General features: G+C 42.4%; 3 protein-coding genes across 4 annotated transcripts; 1 reads left to right on the top strand and 2 right to left on the bottom strand.

The window, feature by feature from the left end:
* Positions 1-807: 807 nt before the first annotated feature.
* Positions 808-2,707, bottom strand: lsm10 (LSM10, U7 small nuclear RNA associated). Of its 2 annotated transcripts, none has more exons than XM_055893811.1 (3): positions 2,627-2,707; positions 1,933-2,136; positions 808-1,648 (listed from the first exon to the last, which is right to left on the bottom strand). In XM_055893811.1, the coding sequence occupies exons 2-3, from the start codon at positions 2,098-2,100 to the stop codon at positions 1,448-1,450; spliced, it is 369 nt and encodes a 122-aa protein (XP_055749786.1). In that variant the 5' UTR covers positions 2,101-2,136; positions 2,627-2,707; the 3' UTR covers positions 808-1,447. The 2 variants fall into 2 exon arrangements, with proteins under 2 accessions (XP_055749786.1, XP_055749785.1); XM_055893810.1 differs by having other exon boundaries at positions 2,579-2,691.
* Positions 2,708-2,745: 38 nt separating this feature from the next.
* On the top strand, positions 2,746-4,788 carry LOC129830947 (glutathione S-transferase A-like). Its single transcript, XM_055893809.1, has one exon. The coding sequence runs from the start codon at positions 2,839-2,841 to the stop codon at positions 3,526-3,528; it is 690 nt and encodes a 229-aa protein (XP_055749784.1). The 5' UTR covers positions 2,746-2,838; the 3' UTR covers positions 3,529-4,788.
* Positions 4,789-13,427, bottom strand: LOC129830949 (protein OSCP1-like). The gene is made up of 11 exons (XM_055893813.1): positions 13,075-13,427; positions 12,292-12,321; positions 11,749-11,903; positions 8,457-8,624; positions 7,679-7,759; positions 7,431-7,534; positions 6,866-6,994; positions 6,680-6,734; positions 6,018-6,160; positions 5,813-5,873; positions 4,789-5,434 (listed from the first exon to the last, which is right to left on the bottom strand). Exons 1-11 carry the CDS (start codon positions 13,184-13,186, stop codon positions 5,297-5,299), a joined length of 1,176 nt encoding a protein of 391 aa, XP_055749788.1. The 5' UTR covers positions 13,187-13,427; the 3' UTR covers positions 4,789-5,296.
* Between the last annotated feature and the right edge of the window lie 3,102 nt (positions 13,428-16,529).

Raw genomic sequence — 16,529 nt, 5'->3', positions numbered from 1 at the left:
CCCCTCATTCAGACTGGTATTGATCATGTCATCTTTTCCCTGGCTGGCCTGTGGGCAGGGAGGTAGACCGGCCTAGTCGTGAACTCAGACAGATGGGCATTGTGGTCTATCCTAGCCGAGGCTCCTGGCCATGTTTGCGTCCCAAATGACACCCTATTCCCTTTATAGTGCACTACTTTTCATCAGAGCTCATAGGGATATTGCACCTCAGTGCAATACATAGGGAATAGGGTGCCATTTGGGTCACAGCCATGTTCATGTCCAGTAGAGAAAACACTGCCCCCACACAAACACACCCTCACTGTAGTGTAGTGTATGTATTGGTTCCTGTTCAAATTCTATACAATTAAAACATTTCCTTGCTTCCTTGAATTCATAAGTACAGATCTAACACAGTTGGATAGGTGAAAGCAAGGACTCCAATACATAGTTTACAGGATCAACCGTCTGTGATCACTTCAAGGAAGGGACGAAAGGTATACGTAATGAAATAATGGTATACATAGGCGTAACCTACATGGCGTGCTTTTACATCTGCATTGCTTGCTGTTTGGGATTTTAGGCTGGGTTTCTGTACAGCACTTTGTGACATCTGCTGGTGTAAAAAGGGCTTTATAAATACATTTGATTGATTCACAATAAACCAAATTGCATTGTGCCTATATCAAAACCAGTTTTCCCCAAGACAAAAGGACAATCTAACCAACAAAATATAGCAATCACACATCTTGTCATCTTATCAAACAGCACTTAAGATTGCATGGCTTGGAATTACTCAATTAGTTTTGTTTTCTGAAAATGCAATGATTTCTTTAAAAAAGGAATGTTTATTCAAAGTATTTCAACAAGAGGTGGAGCAAAACGAGAATCAAAAACACTTAAGCATCAAAAAGAATAGTCTTATTTACCAAAGAAAAGTCTTTACAATGCCAACTATTGACATTCTTAAACTTTAGTTGTTTTCTTTCCTTGGATAAGAGGAGAACCTGTCACCCTCTGTGAATTATAATGTTAAAGCATTATGAACATAAAGACTCAAGGATGACACCTGTAACTTGTGAGAATCAATTCAAATTCATATTCTTCTGTTCTGGAGTCACAATTTCATTCATGAAACAAGGAGAAATTGCACAATTTGAAATGAGCGGTGATGGAAGGCTCCTTGGGGCAACACAACCTCCACCCTTCTAACCTCGTCCCCTGGTTCAATTGCTAGCCAACCACATACAGACAGAGAGAAAGCCAACACGTGGATGAGAATAACACTCTTCAAGTTCAATTATTTTATAAATTCAGTCTGGTCCCAGATCTGTTTGTGCTCTTGCCAACTCCATTGCTCATTGTCAAGCCACACGTTTGGGATGACCATGAGTGACAAGGAGCTGAAACTCAGGTCAGAAAAGGTCAGCCCCTTGGGGCCAACACAACGTCCTCCACCATTCCAAGTTCAGTTCTTTTTCTTTAGATACTCCTTCCTGCCCCTTTTCTCGCCGGCAAAGTTGCGAACGCGTCTGATCCTGGTCAGCTGGGTCTGTATGGTCTCCATGATGTCCACGTGGTCGGGGATGTGGACGTAGCGCACGTTCCTGGCCGTGATAAACAGATCGGCCAGCTGACTGAGCCGGCCGCGGCGGTCCCGGTACAGCACCTGTGGTCGAGGACCACATTGGAAGGATTAGGATATACTTTATTGTCACCAAAGGGGAAAATCGTCTTGGACAATTAAAGAATGTGCTGCTGCTTCCACATAGAATAAATAAATATTGTGCAAAATTGTGCAACACATATCATTATCATCATCACTATGAGTTAACATTGGAAAAACGTGTATTTAACACATCCATGTGTCATCCTCTGGAGTTATTTGTACTTTCACATTATTGTTTCTAAATGTCAAAAACAGTTTCACCCAAAAATCAACCAATCATTCACCTCCTCCAGACGCACGTTCATGAAGGCGTCCACGTTGACCACACGTCCCCTCGCCGTGCTCTCATCCCTCAGGTCCACGGTGGTTACCTCCCCCTGAAGCCCCTGGAGAAGGATCACTAGGCTGTTCTCTGCTATGGTGCGCTCCCTGATCGAATGGGACACCTCCATTGGTCCTGCTTAAGTTGAGGATACAGCCAGGGAAGACTATGGAGAGGGAGGAAAGGGTCTGTGTATAAAATGTAAGAACTTGATATTGATTCGTTTCCAAAACGTTTCTTGCAAAAACGGCATTATGGGTAGATCTATCATACATTATATTTCTAAATAGAAGGCTCTGGTGCACGCGTTGGATCTGCATTCCCATCTGACGCATGGACCAGAGCTACTATTTTGGAAAAACGCGACACCGTGCGCACAAATAAATATGTTCTCACGGTACAGCACAACATCTTTACTTTGGTGGGTTACTAAAGTATACATATAAGTCAAGTCAATAAGCATAGAGAAAGAATCTCCTAAAGGATCAATGGAAGGCGACAAAGCTAGATTACTCGTTGTAGTGGCGCGATGGACTAGAGGTACAACAACACAAGCTAGATAACATGGACTTTACACAAAGCTTGTCAAAGCTAAGAAGCGAGCGTACATTTTGGTTGATTCGTTTACATTCAGGAGAAACCAAGGTTAAGTGTACTTAGAGAAGAACCTCGCAGCTAATCATGTCAACGGAGCAAACTTGAGGATGAAAGTAAACCGCCGGAGCAGTTTGATGACGTTTCACAACTGTGTCGTCTACGTCACCGCCAACTGCCACGCAGGGCCCATGTATTTCGAAACTTGCCAACGTCTTGAACAACACTACCAAGTCGACTACTCCTCGCTTCTTTCTCTGCGGTGTCTACAATCATGGCCAATAACATGACACTTCTCTGGTGCACCTTCTCGGTTCCGTGCTGGCGGGTTATGATCGCTCTGGAGGAGAAAATGTTGCAGGGATACAACCAGACGCTGTTGGACTTCGATAAAGAAGAGCACAAATCTACAATAGTCATGGACCTCAACCCCCGGGCACAGCTCCCTACATTCAAACACGGGGACTGCATAGTGAACGAGTCCTATGGAGCATGCATGTATTTGGAAAACCAGTTCAGGTCCCAGGGGACCCAGATGATCCCTGAGGGTCTAGCCGAACAAGCCCTGATGTACCAACGCATGTTTGAGGGCCAAACCTTCTACGAGAAACTTAGTGATGTGGTCTACTATGAGTATTATGTCCCTCAGGGAGAGAGACATGACTCTGCTATCAAGAGGAACAAAGATAACCTTGCGATTGAAATTAAACTGTGGGAGGGATACTTTCAGAAGATGGATGCAGGCTCTTACCTGGCAGGAAAAGCCTTCTCGTTGGCTGATGTCCTTGTCTTCCCCACCATTGCCTACGCCTTCCGCTCTGGGCTGTCAGCAGAGCGTTACCCCAAACTGAGAGCATACTACTCTATGATGAAGGACAGACCAAGTGTCAAAACTACCTGGCCCCCACACTGGCTGGAAGACCAGGAAAAACCTCAGTGGGGTGACTTTCTCAAAGAGCTCTGAGACTCACACCTACTTAAGGAACACACACACAATTTTTAAAGTATTTATAGGCACTTAAAATCTATGTACACTATATATACACAAGTATGTGGACACCCCTTCAAGTTAGTGGATTCGGCTGACAGGTGTATAAAATCGAGCACACATCCATGCAATCTCCATAGACAAACATTGGCAGTAGAATGGCCTTACTGAAAAGCTTAGTGACTTTCAGTGTGGTGCCGTCATAGGATGCCACCTTTCCAGCAAGTCAGTTCGTCAAGTTTCTTCCCTGCTAGAGCTGCCCCGGTCAACTATAAGTGGTTATTGTGAAGTGAAACGTCTAGGAGCAACAACGGCTTAGTCAAGCAGTAGTAGGCCACACAAGCTCATAGAACAGGACTGCCGAGTGCTGAAGCGCGTAAAAATCATTAGTCCTCGGTTGCAACACTCACTACCGAGTTCCAAACTGCCTCTGGAAGCAATGTCAGCATAAGAACTGTTCGTTGAGAGCTTCATGAAATAGGTTTCCACGGCCGAGCAGCCGCACACAAGCCTAAGATTACCATGCACAATGCCAACTGTCGGCTGGAGTGGTGTAAAGCTCGCCGCCATTGGACTCGGAAGCAGTGGAAACTCGTTCTCTGGTGTGATGAATCACGCTTCACCATCTCGCACAGAGTCCTGACCTCAACCCCATTGAACAACTTTGGGATGAATTGGAACACCAACTGCAAGCCAAGCCTAATCGCCCACATCAGTGCCCGACCTCAATAATGCTCCTGTGGCTGAATGGAAGCAAAGTCCCCGCAACAATGTTCCAACATCTAGTGGAAAGCCTTCCCAGAAGAGTGGAGGCTGTTATAGCAGCAAAGGAAGGGGACCAACTCCATATGAATGCCCATAATTTTGGAATGAGATGTTTGACAAGCAGGTGTCCACATACTTTTAGTTATGTAGTGTAGCTTCCCTTTGTTGCACACCTCATGAAACAGAAAAGTTGCTTTTATTGTGGGTTTCCTAACAGATGAGTAGTTTTAAATTCACCAAGCGAACATAATTTTAAGCATTTACACATTTGTTTTTGTAACAAACAAAGGCTGTTTTGTACTGTAACCCCATCTATGTTTGTAAGAACATCACTTAACAAGAAAACATGTTTTTAGAAATACATGGCTCTGCTGGCATGTTGTTACTACTCCCCCTGCTGGCGATTTGAGGATCCTTCAGAAAGAAAACATGATCTGTGCAAATCTACAAAAATACAAATGTGGAAAAAGATGCTTGAGTGTTGGTTTATTGAAGACAACTGCTTCTTATATTCAATGACTGGTAGATCATTTACCAAAATATGAAGTGCCACCGAGTACAAAAATAAAACTCATACATACTATATATAAATATTCTCTATATACACAAGATTTTCTTCATAGAATCATCTACACTACAAATATACAACTTAACAGCTATTCATATCTACAATAATTTTCATTTATTTTTACAGTCTTATACTTCACTTTTTGCACTTGTTTTAAGATGTAATCTACAAACCAGAATAGCACCACCAGAGGGATGAAAAGATTGACTAATGTAATACGTGATTCAACTTTTGTCCAACAAACGGGCCTAAGAGGTAATGTTGAGTTTGTGTATGTAAGCATTGATTGACCAGCTCCAGTATAGTGGATAACCACAGTAACATTAGGCACCCAAACTACAATAGGCATCTTGCCAAAACTACAATACTGATTGTACAGCTCTACCCACCAAAACCTCATCATAATCAACATTATAGTTCAATAAGTTCATCCATCATGGCCAGCAGGTTATCCCCCTTGTTGCTTGGTCCCGCTGGCGATTCAGTCTGTTCCGGCTCCCCGGTAAACTCTCCCGCGATCCGAGCCAGTTCTGTGTTGACTTGCACGTCCTGAGAGAGAAAAAAACCCCACTTCATTTGATGCATAATCAGTACAATAATGAACTACAATTGTTGCTTGATACAGATATGCTGTTGAGCTTAAAGGGGGTTTAGTGGAGATTGTAAAAGAGAGCTGAGCAGGAATACACACCAATGACATGGTGATCTTTGGTTTGTCAGTCTGATGCTAGGTTGCCTGCCGAGAGTACTTAGCACCTCTGAACAGAGTGCCAGCCGTAATTTGCAAACCGATCTACATGTAGAAACGCTTGAAAATGTCAGCAGTCAGACGGTCTCTAAAACACACTGCGGCGAACAAACGCCAGATGAACGGCAGATCGCATTCGGTATGTGTAATTGCTATGAAATTACTCAATACCATCATACCTGTGTTGCTTGAATATTAATCACTTGGAATGACTGATCCCCATTCCCTCCTGATGCTCCACTGTAGAAGACAAAGATCATTCCTTCACACATATCAATTACTTGCTCTGATCAAACCAAATTATAGATGATCAAGATGCTGCAATGTGCATCACAATCACTGTTAAACAAAGAACTAAGGCACTAGTAGTGAAAGAGAACTCACGCCTCCTCTTCTTCTTGGTCTGTGGCAAAGAGGTTGACCCGGAACCCTGTTTCAGTGTTTCGGTTCTGAACCTTCATTCCACCCAGCAGTTGAGCCAGCAGGTTCAGCTCCTCTTTGGCCAGAGGGTTGGGTTCAGAGTTCGCCTGTGGAACAATAAGTATATATAGTGGGGATGCGTCCCAAATGGCCCTATATAGGGAATAGGGTGCCATTTGGGTTGCAATTTGGGTTACTTGGGTTTACTACCCCCCCATGGAGAGTAAGTCCTGTGTGGATCAGTTGGTAGAGCATGGCGCTTGCAACGCTAGGGTTGTGGGTTCAATTCCCACGTTGGACCATTATGAAAAAGTTTTTAAAAATCATGTAAGTTGCTCTGGATAACTGTCTGCTAAATGACTCAAATGTACAGTAAGTGCTAGTGCCTCAAGAGGGCAGTCTTTACTGTGCTTGTAAGCATGCACACCTGGGGTTGTTTGGATCAAGTCTCTCAGAGTAGGAGTGCTAGGATCAGGTCCTACCTGTCCATGTAGTCTTATTCAATGTAATCTAAAAGGCTAAACTGATCCTAAATCAGCACCCCTACTTTGAGATGCATGATACATACTGCCTGATGACAAAAATGAGGGCGATTTAAGTGGAATGAAGTGTGTTCAGAGTTCTACCTTTTGAGAGTAGTTCTTGGATGTGTGAGTTTCTTCTGGTTGAGTCACACTGTACCTGTTAGAATTCAACAGATACATATCGATTTAAAACAAACAGCTAATATAGATTTACGACTCCCTTTCCAGGATTTTTTTGCCATTTTAATGGTCGAGCCTCCATGCCAGGTGCAGTAGGTAGCTACTTACATATTTGTCCCAATTCGGATGACTCTATCTCCAAACCGCTCAAAGGAGCCCACTCGGATGGAGCTGGTGTAACTGCCTCCAGTGGGGAACTCCCACCTCTTCCACTCCTTCCCATTGCTACTAAACATCCTGGGATAACAGGAAGTCAGAGATGAAACCCTGAATTCATATTGGTTACATTGATGTCTTCAGGTTGAAACGCATCTAAAAGGGAAGTAGTAAAAAAAGGAACAGACTAGCAAAATACTACCACTAACTGTAGCATGCGATGCATGACCGTCAATACAATTCCTCTTGGCCTTTACAATGCATTTCTATATGACCTCTCAGTCACTACTCATGGAGACCAGGTAGTTGATCCGCGAACTAGCGGTTCAAATATGTTTAACACCTCGCGTTACTGCCAAGTTAACCTAACGTAGCAGGCATAGAAAGATGCCTGAGCAGAGTTCCCACTTCAGTGTTTTCAGGGGAAATGGAAGTTATGTTGAAAATTCTATATCCCTGAAAAACAGATCTTAGCGTTTTCTGGCGACTCCACATTGGCTACTGCCAAGTATTTTACCTGATTAACCCCGGGACTTCTGTCCCATGGGGCACTGGGCCTGTGGTCGAGAGAGAAAAGCGTCCATTGGGATTCTGCACTTTATCCTTGAGGAAAAGTGATACCTGTCAGAGACAGCATTCATATTTGTTTTTGTTTTTGTCAACAGCAGAATCGGTCAAAATACTATTTATTTGTATGGATTTTTTAAAATGTTTATACAGAAACATTTAGTTTTCAACAGCCGATAAAGATAAAAAGGGACTTACCCTGACATGCATGTCTTGAAGAAATATGAGAAGCGTTTGTCGGAGGAGTTGAAATTCCCCATCAGACAAGGGTGTGTACACCTTTAGCAAACAGGAAGAGTAGAAAAGGGTACATCAGACTTAGCTTGGCATTACAAGCAGGATGTGGGCGAGACAGCAGATTAAGGCCATTTTTTTGTAGTTTAGATAAAGCATGCATGTAATCTGTCACAATGAATCAGGCTGCGTCCCAAATGGCACCCAATTCCCTAAAAAATTGCACTACTTTTGACCAGAGCCCTATAAACCCATTTCCCAATCATGTCATGAAAAGTTGTGTGTGCAGTTCCGAATCAGAAACCGTTTTGTTTACATAGAAGTAAATAAGATCACATCTGACTCCAGATGCAGCTCATGTAAATTAGGAAACACGTAATCAGATGGCTATTGTGTACATCATCACAGGTGTCAGACGATTGATTACCTAGCAAGCTAAAGAGGCAAGGAAAAATATCACAAATAGAGCTAGATAGAATAAGCCAGAGGTATAATATACTTGTTGAGTATAGCTATAGCCATCAATCTTGTGTTCTCATGGTCAACACTTACTCAGTGCTAAGTTTGTCAAGGTCCCGATATCAGTGTATAGCTCTCTGCTACAGGGCTTTTTGTTGCGAGCATGTACACGGATCACTCGAACATGATACTTTTTTGTAAAAAAATAAAATAATTGCCATATGGGCCCTCATCAAAAGTAGTGCACTATATAGGGAATAGAGTGCCAGTGACAGGCCCCTACCTCAATGATCTTTCGGTGTGTCTCGTCCACTTGGTTGAGAACACTGGGGGTGTCTCTCACAAACTCCCGGATGGCGTCTATGTGATTGTATGAAATAATCAGCAGGTCTCTGGGACGTGGACATAGCAGGAGTTGGTATTTGAAAGCCATCACCATCAATTCATAAAGCTATACAGAAAACAGCAGACAAAAGAAAACACAAATTACAGTATGTTAAATGCAAAATAAGATGGCATGACCAGTATTTTCTAATCTCCTCATATTTGAAAGGGGCCTGTTGACGGGCCTAGTGGTTGAGGCTAAAAGGGATAGGCCGCAGTGGTTCACATTTAAGCTGTGTTCGAATACTCATACTAACCTCACTATTAGTGATGTGAATTGAGTATATAAACTCAGCAAAAAAAGAAACATCCCTTTTTCAGGACCCTGTCTTTCAAAGATAATTTTAAAAAATCCAAATAACTTCACAGATCTTCATTGTAAAGGGTTTAAACACTGTTTCCCATGCTTGTTCAATGAACCATAAATAATTAATGAACATGCACCTGTGGAACGGTTGTGAAAACACTAACAGCTTACAGACGGTAGGCAATTAAGGTCACAGTTATGAAAACTTAGGACACTAAAGAGACCTATCTACTCACTCCGAAAAACACCAAAAGAAAGATGCCCAGGGTCCCTGCTCATCTGCGTGAACGTGCCTTAGGCATGCTGCAAGGAGGCATGAGGACTGCAGATGTGGCCAGGGCAATAAATTGCAATGTCCGTACTGTGAGACGACGAAGACAGCCCTACAGAGAGACGGGACAGACATCACTGCCTATGGGCACAAACCCACTGTCACTGGACCAGACAGGACTGGCAAAAAGTGCTCTTCACTGACGAGTCGCGTTTTTCTCTCACCAGGGGTGATGGTCGGATTCGCTTTTATCGTCGAAGGAATGAGCATTACACCGAGGCCTGTACTCTGGAGCGGGATCAATTTGGAGGTGGAGGGTCCGTCATGGTTTGGGGCGATGTGTCACAGCATCATCGGACTGAGCTTGTTGTCATTGCAGGCAATCTCAACGCTGTGCGTTACAGGGAAGACATCCTTCTCCCTCATGTGGTACCCTTCCTGCAGGCTCATCCTGACATGACCCTCTAGCATGACAATGCCACCAGCCATACTGCTCGTTCTGTGCGTGATTTCCTGCAAGTCAGGAATGTCAGTGTTCTGCCATGGTCAGCGAAGAGCCCGGATCTCAATCCCAATGAGCACATCTGGGACCTGTTGGATCGGAGGGTGAGGGCTAGAGCCATTCCCTCCAGAAATGTCAGAGAACTTGCAGGTGCCTTGGTGGAAGAGTGGGGTAACATCTCACAGCAAGAACTGGCAATTCTGGTGCAGTCCATGACGAGATACACTGCAGTACTTAATGCAGCTGGTGGCCACACCAGACACTGACTGTTACTTTTGATTTTACCCCCCCCCCCCCCCCCCACACACATTATTCCATGTCTGTGGAACTTGTTCAGTTTATGTCTCAGTTGTTGAATCTTATGTTCATACAAATATTTACACATGTTACGTTTGCTGAAAATAAATGCAGGTGAAAGTGAGAGGACGTTTCTTTTTTTGCTGAGTTTAGTATGCTTATTGGTCATAGTATGGATATAGTTAGTATGCCAAAAGTTCCTGGATGTCGTACTAAATTCGCCAAAATGCGAAGTATACTTGCAGTGGACACTATTGCCGTGCTTGTATGGCCCATAATGCAATTCTTCCAAAAATGGGCATGGCTTCACGTTTTCAGATTTGAAGAAAATGGCGGAAAATATGCAGCCGAAGTCCTTCAAAATCGGATACAAATTCATTGCTTTAACCAATTATGAAAAATTTTAAAATGTTGAGCAATGTAAAAAAGTAATGACTTTTCAAATAAGTTACGTTACACGTTGTGTTGGCTGACAATTTGTTAGCTACGCTATCCTTATGAACCACATAGCATTACAGCAGTAGGTACCGATATGTTAGCTACCTAACGTTAGTTGGCTACTAATACATCGAACTTGCCAGGCAGTATTATTAGCTATCTGCTATCTAACTAACTACCAAACGTTTATTGACTTGATTATTCACATCATTCTACGCCAATTTCAGAGCTCTCTCGCCTCGAATAACTGATGAGTTTACGAACACTCAACACCCGTTGAATATGGCCGGTGTCAGTAAACATTGGGGGGGGGATCATAATTAAAAATTTGCCAGCAGCATAGTTAGTCATCAACGCTCTAGACAACATGAAAACAGCCTAACCAGCTCTGCTAGGGCGAGTAAAATAGTCAGAGTGAGGTGTTCTCAGTCTCATTTGTGTCTGGAAGTAGCTAGCCAATGTTAGCCAGTTAGCTTGGGTGCTTGACTGCCGTTGAACGCTCGGATCAACCCTTGGCCAGAGCTTCCAGTGTGCGCTCTGAATGGTCCGAATTTATGAACAGAATCTGACAACACTCTAGATTTACAAACGCCCAGAGCGCACTCTGGCACTCCGGATTGAATTTACGAACACAACCGAAATCGTAAAATGTTCAGCTAGTCATTTGTTATGCTAACAAGCTAGCAAGAGGTTTCATAGAAACCGTATCAACTTCCAGTAGACAGGCGAAGCTCTAGTACGCTCAACTGAAATTATACCATTCGTTTAAATGAACTAATATAGTATGTAGTATATACTCATTAAGTATAGTACACAGTATGTTAGTATGGGTATTCGAACACAGCTTTAGTTTTTCCCCTAGCACTACACAGCTGATTTAAAGGGGCAGATTGAAAGGGGCAGTGCAGTCAAAAACGTATTTTCCCTTTTTTTCTTTCTTCTTCACCCTATGAGGTTGACGTAACACTCTGAAATTGTGAAAATTATGATAATGCCCTTTAGTAAAAGAGCTTTTTGAAAATAATTCCTAGAATTTCAGCCTGCTCAGGTGGGATGGAGTTTTTGGCCCATAGCATGACATCACAATCTGATCTGATTATTCTGACCAATGACCAGTCATCTTTATTTGCATATGTATCCTCCTACTTTGAAGGAGTAAGCGGGGTAGGGTTGATTCAATCCGCCAATCAGGGCTGTGTATGTAAATTCACTGGCAAAAAAATATATTTTGAGTTATTTTCATGAAATAAAGTGATTTATTAGCCATACAGTGACGATTTACAGTAAACAGACGACATGGAGGCTTTAAATAATAAAGTAATTTCTAAGCTTGGATTATTTGAATTAGGGCATCTAGTCTACTGTATGTTGCCTACCCTATCCATGCTGGCGGGGTTGAGCCTCATGATGGAGGCATGGGCTAGTCGTGTTAGCACTGTTCTCAGAGCCCTATTACTGTAGAGGTCCTGAGGCTTCAGCAGTTCCTCCATAAAGGCCTTACTGAACATGGTGGCTATGATGTCATTCATAACTATAGATATGATAGGACAGACAGAAACAGTTAATTTATTAAGGACTTGAACAAAACAAAAATGTAAAAAAAGTCAAACATTTTGGTTAGGAATGCATTTTAGGTGATACAAAATAAAGGTGATAAAATGGAGGTACAGAAAGGAATCCAAAAAATTTGCAAATATGACAGCAATAATTAATTTTATAAATTCAACACATGCCCAATATATAAGATTGTTGAACATCATAGAATTGCAGTGCTGTCTTGTATAACAAGCTTTCTGAACCAGTCCCATTTTTCACTAATGTATTGGACCTAGGGCTACACTGACTAATAGTACAGTAGTACAGAATATAGGCTACAGCTAGGATACATGGGAGAGGGATCTGACTAGCTAGGAAGATACCTCTTTTTCTGTCGTCATCTGACCATACACCTGCAATAAAGTGATGTTTAGGGAAATACGTGTCAGGGAGGGCAAAAATATAATATGTTGAGGGGGGGAAAAAGATGGTTAAATTCAAACTGCTACTACACCAAAGATACTTGCAATTAACTCATACATTTAAAGATTGGCAAAGTAACAGAGTGATGCTGAGACTTTTTTTAAACTTGAACTGTGCAGATGCAAAGTTTGGTAACAAAATGACAGCACAAACAGTCATTCTGTTACCAAACTTTACATCTGCACTGTTCTTCAAGTAAGTGTGTTTTTGTAAAATATTCTGTTGAAATTGTTAACAGTAGTCATTGAGCATAGTGCTTTGTTGTTTGTTTAACTTTGCAATCATTGGTTTTTGTTTGACATACATTTTAAAGAAAAAAATCTGAGTCTCAGCATCACTCCGTTACCATAGAATTGCCCAGATCAGGAGTAGGCAACCCTGTTCATGGAGTGCCGCAGGATTTAGTTTCAACTAGGCACCACACCTGACCAACTGAGCTAATTGATCAGTTCAATGATTGCCTGAATTCAACACCTGGTCTTCCAAAACATGAATTTGGACTCCAGGACGAGGGCTGTCTACCCCTGGCCCAGATGAATAGGTTTCCCCTATGCATGTGTGACTGAGGTTAGTCATCTAACTAGTTAGGCTAATTAGAAAGGGTTAGGATTAATTGGGAGCCTACTGTGTGCGCAGCTAACCTGCCTTCAGTAGCTAACTATGCTAATCTAGTTACAGACTACCTTTCTGTGTATTATCATTGGCGGTATTCTGAGTTTGAAGACGTTGGTCCAGAATATAGAGCATTTCTCCGCCGAGGTTAATAAAAACTAGAGGAAGTGTTCTCATAGACATCTTGTAGAACCAGAGGATTAGCTAGCAAGCTAGTTAGCTCACTTGCTGTATTGGTGGACCGTGCTGTACTGAGACTGTGGATAACTACCTTTATCTGCTAACCTTGTAGTAAATGCATAATGTCAAAATGCTCAACTAGACCGTTTAAATTAGCCTAGTCCAGGTAACAGTTAGTCGATGGGTTCTTCAACCTCTGCTCCGCTCTTCAATCACAAAGTGGACAAGTGCAACAGTTGCGCATGACAGGTGGCTAGTTGATTCGCTCAAAGTCACGTGGCACAGCAGAACACAACCAATCAGACAAATTGAACCACATCATAGACCAACCTCTATCTTTCCAGTAGTGATGGGCATTCCGGCTCTTTTCAGTGAGCCGGCTCGTTCGGCTCAGCTCACCAAAAAGAGCCGACTGTTTTGGCTCCCAAACGGCTCTTTACATTTTTTTTTCTTCAAGTCAAACAGTTTGCGATAGTTTGACTATGATTGGTGTTAAAACAATTCAAATTGAATTATTAAATGAAATCATACTCTACCTTAACCACAATGTATTTTAAAATGCATTGGTTTGTTATGAAAAGTAATGCTATTAAACATTTGCATTTAAAGTATAATTTTTTAATATATTGTAATGGAACAAGCAGGGAAGCAGGTCTCGAACCCTCGACCTTCTAGCCCGAAGTCCAGCGTGCTATTGACTGTGCCAGAAAAGCGTGCTCGAGCGGCAAAGTCGATATCCGCGCTTATAAACCCAGGGTCGTTATAGAATATAAACGAAGTGCATATAACTTTAACCATTCAAAATGAATAGGATCTGAACAGCATAATAGAATATTGCACCATATCAAAGGAAAATGAATGACAATTTGCAAAAATGCAGCATCCCACAAATTGAAATAAATGTAAAAAAGAAGGATGATATTACACATGTGCATTTAAAGTATAACTTTTTTAATGTATATAAACAAAGTGCATATAAATGTAACAATTCAAAACGAATACAATCTGAACAACAGAATAATAGAATGTTATTTATCTTTCTATGAAATGGTGCAATAATGTGCAAAACTGCAGCATCCCACTTAAAACATTAAACTGGTCCCTCTTTTCTCTCTCTTCTTTATTGCCATGTTATAAGCAGCAACACACAGCAATGCTAACCATATTTAGCTTTTATGAGAGATTTGCATCCAGAATTGCAAGCTGCCTCACTTTCAAGGGGCTGATACAGTTTCTTCTTTCAGTAATTATTTGTCCTGTTTTCGAGTTTCCCTGTCATGACTTTAGTAAGCCGTGGGTAGACAGAGGCCTTGTTCTTCCACCAGCTCAGAGGATCTGCAGATCTTTGGAGGGGCTCCTCCAAATAGGATCGGGCCTCCGTTATGGCATCTGCTGAGAGATTCCTTCGTACTGCATCCCCAGTTGCTCTCTTGTCAAACACCATCCAAACAGCAGACGTTTGTGGCACTACTGCTGGTGCTTCTGCTCCCTCTTCTTCCTGTTGCCCTGTTGCCTGAGCCAGCTGACTGCTGGGGCTGTCCCTCCCTGCTGCTGAGGTTATTCTTTGAAGAGCCTCATCAATCGCTCTGGCATCACTGAAGGCTAACTTCTTAAACCTGGGGTCAAGGGCAGCGGTTTCTGATAGCACGTGATTATATTCCATTCTGTGGAACTTTCTGTCTATTGATGAACATAGGGTGTCAACTCTGTCCTGTGGTTACGTTTGCTTCTCTCAGGCGGCTGGCTGTGATTCGCTGCAGACCCTTACACAGGAGTATCATTTGAGGCTGTCACATAGCTGAAAAGAGAGAAGAGTAACTTAGTTCAGGTTCATGTTTTGTCTACTGATACTACATTCTCATTTACTGCTCATATACATATATAATACTAGATTAAATAATGATGTAGTAATAACTGCTTACTCTACCTCTCTCCACTGACCTCCACAGTGACTTGCTCAAAGGGTTCCAGGACTCTGCACAACTCCTCCCATTTCCCTTGGGTCAGAGCATCAACAGGTGCATTGACAATGGCCAGGGTAGAGATGATGGCATCCTTTGACTCAAGAAACCGCTTCAACATATAAAATGTTGAATTCCACCTTGTAGTGCAGTCTTGTTTAGGCCTTAGCTCAGACATCCCCATATGACGTTGTGTAGACTTTAGTTTTTCAACACCTACTGTGCTCCTGTGGAAGTATTCCACAGCTGCTTTCACTTTGTCCACGGTGGGCTTCATCCACTTCAGAGCATCTCTTACAATCAGGTTGATTGTGTGGTGAGGCACATGGGCTACTAACAGCTTGCTACACATTTACATTTACATTTAAGTCATTTAGCAGACGCTCTTATCCAGAGCGACTTACAAATTGGTGCATTCACCTTATGATATCCAGTGGAACAACCACTTTACAATAGTGCATCTAAATCACCTCGAGTCTCTCTCTCGCCCCTTTTCTTCTCTCTTTCTCTCTCCAGCTCTCTGTCAGTCATTTAAAAGCACCGTCTGTTTCAGTTAGGCTTGTAATGTGCTTACACTGTGTAGGTGTCACACACACACTCAAAAACAAACACTTCGGTTCAGAATATGATTATGTTAGTACTTCTCCTCTCTCCCTTGCTTCCTTTCAACTTATTCTCCCTAAATCCTTCTATCTCTCTCTCTCTCCCTTCCTCCTCCTCCTCTGCATCCTCATCATGTATTGTGTGTGGGTCGTAGTGAGAAACAGAAGAAAAGTTTAGTTAGTATTCTGCTGGATTATCACAGCAATTTTTGAATCCGTGTAGCGTGTGTACAAACGTGGGGGACTTATTATTACTTATTATTGTAATAACTTATTATTGTAATAACGCAAGTCCCAACGTGCTAGCGTGTTTGTGCGTTAGTGAATGTGTGTAAGACGACGATGCTCATTCCTACTGCAACACTCCACCCTAAAGGAAACAAACAGGCAGACAGACTCTCTTTTCTATTTATAGAGCACAGCAAGACACAGGACACTCTGCAAACATCCCCCTACTGGAGGCATCATGGTGTGTGTGTGTGTGTGTGTGTGTGTGTGTGTGTGTGTGTGTGTGTGTGTGTGTGTGTGTGTGTGTGTGTGTGTGTGTGTGTGTGTGTGTGTGTGTGTGTATACGTATTACTTTCTTAGCTACAGTATGCACATCTCCCTGGCATATCACATAATTTATGCAGCAGCATACAAGACATTTTTGGACTCATCTTGTTGTGCTGTACTTACTTGAACAGGAAGGTGGCGCGGAGGTCCTTCGTGGGCAAATTTTGTCATCAAAGTCTGGCATTCTCTGGATTTATGGTGCTTTCAAGACAACAGGGACCTCAAAAA

This window comes from Salvelinus fontinalis, chromosome 32 (assembly GCF_029448725.1).
Source record: "Salvelinus fontinalis isolate EN_2023a chromosome 32, ASM2944872v1, whole genome shotgun sequence".
In the NCBI taxonomy this organism is placed as follows: Eukaryota; Metazoa; Chordata; class Actinopteri; order Salmoniformes; family Salmonidae; genus Salvelinus; species Salvelinus fontinalis.
This window is presented reverse-complemented; position numbering and strand designations above follow the sequence as displayed.

Coding starts and splice junctions, on each gene's coding strand:
- lsm10 (XM_055893811.1), bottom strand. CDS start 2,100: ATGGAGGTGTCCCATTCGATCAGGGAGCGCACCATAGCAGAGAACAGC. Junction 1,649..1,932: donor TGAACGTGCGTCTGGAGGAG/GTGAATGATTGG, acceptor CCTCGACCACAG/GTGCTGTACCGGGACCGCCG.
- LOC129830947 (XM_055893809.1), top strand. CDS start 2,839: ATGGCCAATAACATGACACTTCTCTGGTGCACCTTCTCGGTTCCGTGC.
- LOC129830949 (XM_055893813.1), bottom strand. CDS start 13,186: ATGTCTATGAGAACACTTCCTCTAGTTTTTATTAACCTCGGCGGAGAA. Junction 8,625..11,748: donor ACCCCGCCAGCATGGATAGG/GTAGGCAACATA, acceptor TTTTCTGTATAG/CTTTATGAATTGATGGTGAT. Junction 7,535..7,678: donor TTCAAGACATGCATGTCAGG/GTAAGTCCCTTT, acceptor TGTCTCTGACAG/GTATCACTTTTCCTCAAGGA.